At 32.9% G+C, this 11003-nt stretch overlaps 1 protein-coding gene across 1 annotated transcript; it reads right to left on the minus strand.

The window, feature by feature from the left end:
* Positions 1-2076, minus strand: LOC110806504 (tryptophan N-monooxygenase 2-like). Its single transcript, XM_022031396.2, has 2 exons — positions 871-2076; positions 1-778 (listed from the first exon to the last, which is right to left on the minus strand). The coding sequence occupies exons 1-2, from the start codon at positions 1924-1926 to the stop codon at positions 143-145; spliced, it is 1692 nt and encodes a 563-aa protein (XP_021887088.2). The 5' UTR covers positions 1927-2076; the 3' UTR covers positions 1-142.
* Between the last annotated feature and the right edge of the window lie 8927 nt (positions 2077-11003).

The following is an 11003-nucleotide window of genomic DNA, read 5'->3' on the forward strand; positions in this document are numbered from 1 at the left end:
TTAAGTCTTGAATATGCCATATATGTCAATTATTCACAAGGTCATATATAAACAACTTGAGATAAAAAAAAAAAAACGCATGCATATGTGGATACATGATAACACACGTACGTGTATATATCTTTATGTTCCACCATGATTATCAGTTATTCGATGCTAGATAAAGATGTGGTGGCAACCGTGGCTCTGCCCGTGTAACCAAAGGCTTTGCCAAAAACAGGTCAGTTTCTGCTTCGCCGAGATCTACAGAACCCTCTTTTCCCAGTAAACTCCATGAAAACCCTTGAAGAAGCCTAGTTAAAAGTATGGTGGTCATGCAAGTCCCAAGTGATGCCGCAATACAACCACGTCGTCCAGTGGTGAATGATATAAATCGAAGATCGTGCTCCGTTAGTGCCACCTCGTAGGATTCATTTAGGTGGCGCTCAGGCCTGAATTCAAGTGGATATTGCCAAACATTAGGGTTCCGACCGAGGCCGATGCGACTGAGCAGCACGTGGCTACCTTTTGGGATGAAGTAGCCAGCAACAGTTGTATCGCTTAATGCAACGTGAGGGACATTGAAAGGTGCAACTGGGTGAAGTCGAAAACCTTCTCTAATGCATGATTTAATGTAATTGAGACGTGGGATGTCTGATTCTTGAACCAGTCTTTCCCTACCAACTTCTCTGTCAAGTTCTTCCATGGCTTTTTGAAGAACATCGGGGTGGTTTATCAGTTCAGCCATTATCCATTCCACCACGTTTGATGGATTATCTACTGCTGCCATAATGAGTTCCTACAATAAAATTTTATCCTTAGTTAAGCCTATGTTGATATATATATATTACAAGAAATAAAGGGTTGCAGAAAATTAAAAAATCAACTTACCCTAGATTGCGCTTTGATCTCTTCTAGTGTTAAGAGCGGCTCACCGCTTGAATCCTTCAATGTGATAAGAATATCAAGAAGGTCATGAACGTCCTTTTCGCCATAGTTTGGGTCATTAGGGTTTCGCCACTGCTGTACCCTTTCTATAATAATAGGGTCATGGTACTTATCAATAACATTGTTAGCTTCTTTTATAATCTTTTCATGGCCATCAAGGTCAAGCCCCACCAACCCAGGAAAATAATCTGAGATACAGTAAGCGTAAGTGAAGCCGAGCGCAGTTATAAGTGCTTCAACATGATTTATTTCATGGACACTCGGGTTTGCATCGACTATTGGCTCGAAGAAATATCTTTTGTCAAACATGAGTCGCCTGATCACATTCCCACAATAATATCTAGTTGCAATTCTCAAGTCCACGTTCTTGTTATTCTTGTATTGGTTATATATGTAGGTGACGAGATTGTCAGCCTCCTCAACTCTTTTATCTTCGAGCCACTTGTGTCTTGTTGGACAAATTATCTCTGATGTCAAGACTCGTCTCATTTTCTTCCACTGATCACCAAATGGCGATAAAACGGTCGTCAAATAACCACCGCTAATAGTATGGGCAGAGAATGAAAGTGGCCTCGATGCGAAAATTGAGTCTTGGTTTTTCAAGATTTCTCGAGCAATCTTAGGACAGGAAATTGGGATTACATGGGTATTTCCAAGACGGATACAAGCAATGTTGGTGTCAAGTTCGTTCATGATCTGGTGAATCCACCGAAATACCGGCTTGTTCCAGATCATTTCCGGGACAGAGCCGATAACTGGCCATGGAAGAGGACCCGGAGGGAGTGGGCCTTGCTTAGAATGTAGCTTATGTTGGTTGGATTTACAAAAAGGAGATCGTAATCTTTTGATTATAAGAATTAAAGCCATGAAAACCAAAGCTTCGATAGTTATGAAGAAAGCACTTGAGATCGGTGTTGTGGAAGAAGAAGGAGAAGAAGTAATTGGCCATTTTTTAGTTAAGCCTAGAAGGTTTAGGGTTACAATCATGGTTGCATGCATCTGCAATAGCTAAGCTGGTTCTACCTCTTAATCAAAATCCTTAACAGTAGCATTGTATTTATAGAGAGAAGGGAAGACGTACAGTGTGAAAAACAAGGGAAGAAGAAACTTAAAAAAGTCAGAAAGGCGATTAAGGCAAATTCCAGTGGGCTTTGGTGCTCTTTCAATTGGCACCATACTCCACTACCTACTTTTATCATTATTATGTTATTTGGCTTTTTCCAATCACCATCTTCGTTCTGATATATATATATGTATATCTTTTTAAGATGAAAAATTAATTGGAACAAATTTGTACACCTCCATGCCACCTGCCATTGTAGTGATGAAAAATGTGGCCAACGGTTACATTTTTTAAATTAATTAAATCAAGAACAAATATCATTTAATCCCCATTATTTTTATCTTAAACATAGTTTTATTATTATTTGACTCCATATTTATTTATTGTATAAAAAATTATTATGATTTAGGTATTGTTGTAATTTTAAATGTGCTAAAAATTATAACAATAAGTTTTTATTAAATTTATAAAATATATCATATTTTTAATTAACTATAATCATATAATTGGTTATGAATAATTTAACTGATGAAACATATCTTTTTCGGATATTGTCTGAAACTTACATAATTCATTTAAAAATGTTACTTAAACTTTTTAGTGTGTCATTTTTTATCATATATATATATATATATATATGTATGTATTTGGTGTATGTATTATATATGAAGCCACATTATCAATAAAATACAGTTATATTTAACATTAATTTAATATGAAATTAATTAATATATCCATATTTTAATTATGTGTCTAATAAATATAATTCAATAAAGATAAAAATTGTCCTAGCATATAATTAAAGTAATTATTTATGTTTATATACTAACTTAATTAATATTGACGTTGTATGTTATAAATTTTATTAGTAAATAACTTGTTTATATATTTCATATTATTAATTGTCACATTTAATAATTACTAAACTAAATTATTCTAGTCAAAAGTATATTAATTTATATCATATTTTTATTTATTACAGAAAAATGCATATTCAAATTTTGACACAATTATATTTTTAGTGTTTGTATATTTTTGTTTGACTTAAATTAATCTCTTTCTAGAAATGCTTACAAACTCCCTTAATATTTGTATTACGTGTTCTCAACTTAACAAGTGGTACAATTTTATAGATTTTTTTCACGTTATATGTTATCTGATGTTAGTGCATGAAGAAATATATTAATTTTAGACCGGTCTGAATTGTGTAAAGTAGAAAAAAAAAAATCTGCAAATATCTCTCCTATCACGTTTCTGTATCTCTCTTCACTCCACCAACAGCCAAAGCTTCAATCTTCCTCTCAATCTCAGACCAATCTTCGCCCCTTGAGCTGTCTCCGGCTCCCGGCGCCTCTGATGTTCTGCACTGAAACGGGATAAGAGAGATAAAAGGGTGAAGAGTGAGAGAGAAGTAAGAGAGAGAGTAGCAGATAAAAAAGAGGAGACAGAGATGAGAAAGAAGAGAAGGAAAAGAGAGAAAAGTGTGAACGGGAGGTATTTGCAAATTAAATTAATTTTTCACAAATAACAAACATGACATGAAAAAATAATTAATCAAATTATTTCAAATGCCAAATATGGTAATATGTGCATATATTAATAAAATTTGCAGAAACTTAAATATTTTTTTTAAAATAAAAAAATTAGTTTAACATCGATGGAGATTGACACTTAAGAACACTGTAGTTTGTCTCTAATATTTTAACAATTCACCTTTAGAAAAAAAAAAAAGATTAAGCCACTTAAATGTAATTTTTAATAAAAATTATATTATAATAACGAATTCAAATAATTCGAACTTAAAATTTTTTTTGGACGCTTTTTTTTCTAAGAATATGACTTATAACAATTCATAAAAGTTCCAAATAAATTGCCTAACGAATTAAATGAATTGAGAATGTAATAACCAGATTCGAAATTTGTCCCGTAATTAATTTTAAAATTTTAAAAAATATATATAAATTTAATTTTGAAACTTATAAATTTTTATTTAATATAAAATTAAGAAAAAAAATAGATTGAGAATAAAATTGAAAATAATTTTAAAAAAAAAGAGGTGAAAAATCGGAAACTAGTGGTCAAAATACAATTAAAAAAAATTGCGCTACGTAAGATTGCCTAGTCAGTAGTCTCGATGAACCGAAGCGTACCGCGTGACAAGGCACGCTAATTCGGTGCCACGTGGGAGGCCACACTGGCAATCTGCGTGCCTGCAATCGGACGGTCCGGATGCGTTCTCGCGCGCATGGACGGTCCGGATTCATTCCCTACTTAGGTGCGATCGGACGATTACGATTAAACGCAATGAATGATCCATATTCGTTCCCTCTTTAAACGCGATTGTACGGTCGAGATCAAATCGAGATGAATGGTACAGATTCATTTTCTCTTTAAACATGATCGAACAGTCGAGATCAAACGCGATGAACGATACAGATTTAAGGGAGATGCGTATAAATATCTTGCATCACACCGAACCTAAACCCAAGCCGCTAGCCTCCCATTTGAAAAGAAGAACCAGTCGCCGGAGAAGGGAGCCGACCGCCACCCGTCGCCGCACCAAAACCACCTCTAACTGCCAAAAAAATAAAAATTCTCTTATCCGCTCGAAATTTGATTCCGAACACTCCTATGGTCAAATCAAAGTAAAAGGAATGGTGGATGATCTGAAAACCACGGGTAAAGTCCGATGGCACTACCGCAGGTAAAACTCGAAACAGCCTCCGATGAGCCCTTTCCCGTTTCCTATTTCATGCGATTTTTCTACTATTGTATTCACCATTCTGTTTTCTACAGACTGACAAAAAAAAAAGCCCAACCTTGAAGGTGAGTCGGCGGAGCCGCCGCACCAGAAAATCTCGTCGCCGGTAAGTTTTTGTTTTTTTATTTTTCGGCCAACCGATGCTCTTTAACATATTTTCTCGTAGGGATGGATATAAAACCGACCGAAACCGGCTAAAATTGACCGAAAACGATAAGGCCTAGGCAAACCGCTACCGCGAGAATGACTCAATTCACCATCATACCGGACGAGGTATTGAGGGATGATATTTTTGGCGCTCATATTGGACGGGGTATGGGGATGACTGGTTGGTTAAAAATGTTAAATATTGGTTCACGTGTAGTGGAACATGTTTATGGGCCCCCAGGGATACCAGTAGGCAAATAAAAATAGAAAGTTATTGTTATAGCTCACTCGAAAATGAGATTACAATATTATTTGAGTTATTGTCTATATAGGTCGGTTTTGGAAATCTCATAACAGTAAATATATGCAATAAATAGTTTTCTTTATGATAAATAAATTTACTTAAATCAAGAGTTACATTGGTTGTTTTTATGATTTTTATTAACATTTAGTTTCTGTATTGGTAAGTAGTGTGATATTCTTACTGGGTTAGTGTAGCTCACCATTTCATTAACTATTTCAGATCAAGAGAACCGAGACTCAGATCTCGATCAACAAAAGGGTTGTGAATAAGTTTACCACCTGAACTTCCTTTAGAAGCTAATGAATGTCGTCTTAGAATACTCAGTTATTTGTCTTTTGTTTATTTATTTAATTTTTATTTTTTCTTTTAGAATGGAAATTCATGTAGCTCTATTGGGCATTCTAAATTATTGTGTAAGGAATACAAACCCTAAACTCTATAATTTCACTTTCGCATTTAATTTATAGTTTTATTCCCTTTTAAGTTCCGGATCTTTACAGTTGGTATCAAGGAATGTAAACTCTAAACTGTATTATTTCGCTTCCACCTTTAATTTATGCATTTATTCTCTTTTAAGTTTCAGATCTTTACAGAGAATGTAGGTAGCTCCTGAAATATAAACTATAATATCATGAAAGGTCCTAATTAAAATTAACAAAATTGTTTAGTAAAATTTGTATTATGTTTACGGTGAGAATGAACTACTAAAATTTGATTGGAATAAGACTGTTGATTGATAACTCTAAAATAGTTTAAATACAAAAGGAAATTAATAACTATTACCATTTCTTAGGTCATATCTCTAAAAAATAGGATAAGATGGGCAACAACTGAAAAATTATTTGAAAATTAAATAATAGCTGCTTTAACTTATTCTTAAGCAAGTAAGTTGTGACCATGATTAACTACTTAGACCAAGTCCTTGGCAACCTAGAATCTTCACGTTGCATGGTTCACGATAATTTTTTTAGTGAAAATAGTTTGGGTCTTTCATGGGCATTATTTGCGATCTTCTTAGTTTATCAATACTACCTCATTTGGCAGTAACCTCGTCCTTAAGGTTTACATTATTGAAAAAACCTTTTTTTTTTTTTTTATCTCTTGAGAGTTTTCCCATGTAGCATCATCTACTAACAACTTTTCCCATTTAATCAAGCTTTGTTCCACAAATTTTGACCTTTTTTTGACCCAACGGGTGTTTGATATCACTTTTGGTTCCATAATCGAGTCACCATATTCAATCATTCGTGATAACTAAATACTTTCCATAATTATTTATCTCAACTTCTTTAAAAGGAACACATGAACCACTAAATGAATACAAGAGCCTTGTGGCAATTTGAGTTTATAGGTCACTTTTCCAATTCTTTCTTCAATATAATATGGCACATAAAACCTACTTTTGATAAGCTCTTATAAACATAGAATGTTGGCAGCATGGATGAAGTTTCAGAAATGCAAGGTTGCTCACTTGGAACTCAATGTCTCATTGTTTAAAATTAGCTGGCTATTTCATTCGACTGTTTGCTACATGTAAATTTTCTTTGAGCTATTGCGCTAAAACATCTCGTGAAGCTAAGCTTTGGTTAACTTCATTTATGACCAATCACCTTCCTGATAATGTGGAAATGTTGGTGGAGGTCTATCATATAAAGTTGAAAGGGGAATCATTCATGTAGATGCATGATATGTATTATTATATCAATACTTTATCAATTGAAGGAAAGAACGCCACTTATGAATTATTGATAAGCAAACATTGAAGGCACTATTCAACATAATGGTTAGTCACTTCCTTTTGTTCATTTGTTTCTGGATGGTAAAATGGGATTCATCTTCAGCTCTATTCCAGAAATTTTGAAGAATTCTTGCTAAAAAAAACTGATGAATACTAAGTATCAATCGCTATTGATGGATTGAGCAATCTTAAAAAGCTTCACTACTCATTTAATGATTTTTCTGCCACCAATTTTATCGTGTATGGAAGGAAAAGAGCCATAAGATGTGCATATTTGCTCAACCTATCAACCATGACCAAAATTGAATTTTTATTATTTGAAGGTGAAAAACCTTTAATGAAGTCCATAGTGATATTATCCCAAAGTTGATAAGGAATTAGAATTGTTACAACAATCTAGTCGGAAAAAAAGCCTCCACCTTGATGTGTTGACATACTTCACAAAAGCAACATAATTCTTCACTACTTGCTATATAGATGGTCAAAAAAATTATTGTGCTAGCCTCTTATATGTTCTCAATACACTTGAATCTCCACTAATTCGTGAGTTGTGGAGACACCATTGCTCGATTTTTGTTATATTAGTGACTATAACTTGGATCAACAAACGTGTTATTCCCTGGAGGCTGAACCAAATTGCCAACTCTATTACCAATGGTGATACGAAACCCAAGGATCAAAGATTACATCAAGAATCCCACATATACATTTAGCATAGATAAGTCAGAACCTTAAATAAATCCTCCCTACCAAATTCATAATTGACTTGTAATTGAGAACTTTGGTGATTGGGAGAAATAAGCAAGAATGAATAAACATCACAAGATAACTTGATAAGTTAATTCAATTCTTGATGCAACTAGAAGAATAAGAATTCTCACTTTTCAAAGTTTTACCCAAGGTAATGAAATTCATTCAATAATCAAAATATGTTATATTACATTGAAAATGAGATAATTATAGCTTAAAACACCTACATTCTGCTAAAAGATTATAATTAATACACATATGAATCTAGACATTTATGAACTTAGATATCTATGAAACTTTAATTATTTAAGAAATGATCTTTGAAAATATGATATTAAATTACTCTGAAAAATATGAAAAAAATTTAATTATCTAAGGAATGATTTAGGAAAATATGATATTAAATGACTTAGAAAAATATTAACAAAATTTAATTATCTAAGAAATAACCAAAATGAACCTAAACATTTCCTGTAAATTCTACCAATACACTTAGACGAAATTAATGATCTTTTTTTGCTCTTTTGATTCTTCAAACAATCAACATATGCTAAGTTCTTACTCTATCCATCTTTGTACAAAGGCTTGGAATGCATGTTTTAGCTTCGTGGCTTGAAACTTGTGTTGGACCAACTAGCATTATAATATCTTTTTTCATTCTTCTCTTTGTATGATATGTTGATGCCTTTTGAACCCACATTCACATCATTCCCTCATTCTTTAAAATGATTCATTCTTGAATCTACATCCATATTAAAAGGAGAAAGATCATAAATGTTAAAAGTGGCAGACTCAGAATGCTTATCTGGGAGATCAATTCGATAAGCATTATCATTAATTTTCTCTAACATTTGAAATGGTCAATCACCTTTAGGATCCAGCTTTGGCTTTTTTTTTATTTTGAAAACCTTTTCTTGTGCATATATACCCAAACCCAATCTCCAGGTTCAAGTACAACTTGTTTTCGCCCTTTATTAGCCTTTTGGGCATAAACTTGGTTTTCTTTTTAATATGTTCACGTGCATTCTCATAGGTTCAAGTACAACTTGTTTTCGCTCTTTATTAGCCTTTTGGGCATAAACTTGGTTTTCTTTTTAATATATTCACGTGCATTCTCATGGATAATTTTAACCATTTTAGTCTTCTTCTTACCATCTAAATTAGAAATTTCACTTAAAATTAATGATATTAAATCCAATATAGTTAATGGATTAAAACCATACACAATTTTAAAAGGTAAAAAACCTGTAGAAGAATAAATTATACAATCATATACAAAATTAATGAATGACAAACAATCTTCTTAAATTTTCAAATTCTTACAAAATTCTATTGATAACTTTAGTTTGACCATCAGTTTGTGGATGATAAGTAGTAGAATATAAAACTTTAGTTCCTAACTTACTCTATAATTTTTTTACAAAAATGACTCAAGAACTTAACATCATGATTAGAAACAATGGCTTTAGGTACACTGTGTAACCTTACTACTTCTTCAAAGAACAAATCAGCAACATTTGTTGTATTATCAGTTTTATGATATGCAATGAAATGTGCTATTTTACTAAACCTACCAACCACAATAAATATGTTATCTTTACCTCTTCTAGTTTTAGGTAAACCTAACACAAAATCCAAAGCAACGTAGAAAATAATTTATCTTTCAAAGTATTGAAGGCATGCTCTTGCTCCTCTCCCCATTTGAATCCAACCTTCTTTTTAATTATTGCAGTTAAAGGAGTAGCAATAATTAAGAAATCTTTCACAAATCTCCTATAAAAACATGTCAGCCTGTGAAAACTCTTCACATTAGACACACTCCTAGGTGTTAGCCATTCTTGTGTAGCCTTCACTTTGTCACTATCAACCTCAACTCCCTTTACACTAACAACAAACCCTAAAAACACACTTTTGTAAGTTAGCAAACAATTGTTCCTTTCTTAAAACTTCTAGAACAATTCTAACATGCACAAGATAATCATCCAAAGACTTACTATAAATTCGAATATCATCAAAATAAACCACAACAAACTTTCCAAAAAATTCACGCAAGACATGATTCATTTGTCACAGCCCAAACCCAATAATGAGGCGCAAATCTACTCATGCCATTCTTCATACAATGGCCCACAAAACATGCATATGCACAGCTCAAATATTTAACACAAAACCTAACATCCTATGTGATATATACAGTAGTTATATATACAAAACATGAGGTCAAAATTTAGAGTTTAATAAAATAAAACAAAAATTTCTAAAAAATATACAAAACATACATGAACTGAATCACTTTCACAAATTCTTTTCGACTCTTCTTTCTCTTTTAAAAAATATAAGGGTGAAATTTAAGGAGCTTCACCAACTCGATAAGTATTTTCATTCTTCCAAACCCAGATCAGACATCATGCAAAACACACAACATGTGGCAAATGCAGTGGTAATATTTTTAACACAAAATTTGTTTATAATTTTCACCATTTTTTAAACTAGAATTTACTTATTAAACATAATTGTTTCAGACATTCTGATTTCACATGTTTCTGATCGAATTTCTTAATTACTCTCATATATCATTTATAGCCTCGAAGTATCACCACATGCACTCAAAAGAATTTATATACACTGAGGTTTCATCACGCGACGTCGTTTATGTCGTCGTCGAGGAGAGACGAAATAGATCCCCCCATCGCATGGATAACACACACACAAAATCTTATATTGGCCACAACAGTTACGTTTGCTAGGTAACCCACACTCACAAATACTTATCCACATCTAAACTAGATTTTAAACTCTATCCATGTGCAGGTTCACCATACCCGTTGAACTTCAGCCACACACGCACACTCCCCTCCTCGATTCAAACTAAATGAGAAAGTATCCAAGGTCTCTACTGTAACACCCCAACCCTTTCTTTTTATTTTATTATTTATTATTATAATTATCATATGAATATAATTATTATTTATGTAATGATATATTGAATTTTATTTAGTTTAATTTATTTTAATAGAAATAATAATAATAATAATAAAAATGGGTAAAAATTATTTAGGAATTTAATTGAAAATAATTTTGGGAAAAAGTGGTGAAAATTTGGGTTCTGGGGTTTTTGAAAGAAAAATCAGAAATTAGGCGTTAAAATATAATTTAAAAAAATTATACCACGTCAGTTGCCCGGTCAGTAGCCCCAGCCAACCAGGACGTGCAAGGTGGCTGAGACGCTGACGTGGGAGGACACGCGGAAGGGAGCAACATGGGCGATCTGCGTGCACGCGATAGAACAGATGAGATCCATTCCCGCGTGCAC

This window comes from Carica papaya, chromosome 6 (assembly GCF_054855325.1).
Source record: "Carica papaya isolate Zhongbai chromosome 6, ASM5485532v1, whole genome shotgun sequence".
Classification (NCBI taxonomy): Eukaryota; Viridiplantae; Streptophyta; class Magnoliopsida; order Brassicales; family Caricaceae; genus Carica; species Carica papaya.

Coding starts and splice junctions, on each gene's coding strand:
- LOC110806504 (XM_022031396.2), bottom strand. CDS start 1,926: ATGCATGCAACCATGATTGTAACCCTAAACCTTCTAGGCTTAACTAAA. Junction 779..870: donor AGATCAAAGCGCAATCTAGG/GTAAGTTGATTT, acceptor ATTTTATTGTAG/GAACTCATTATGGCAGCAGT.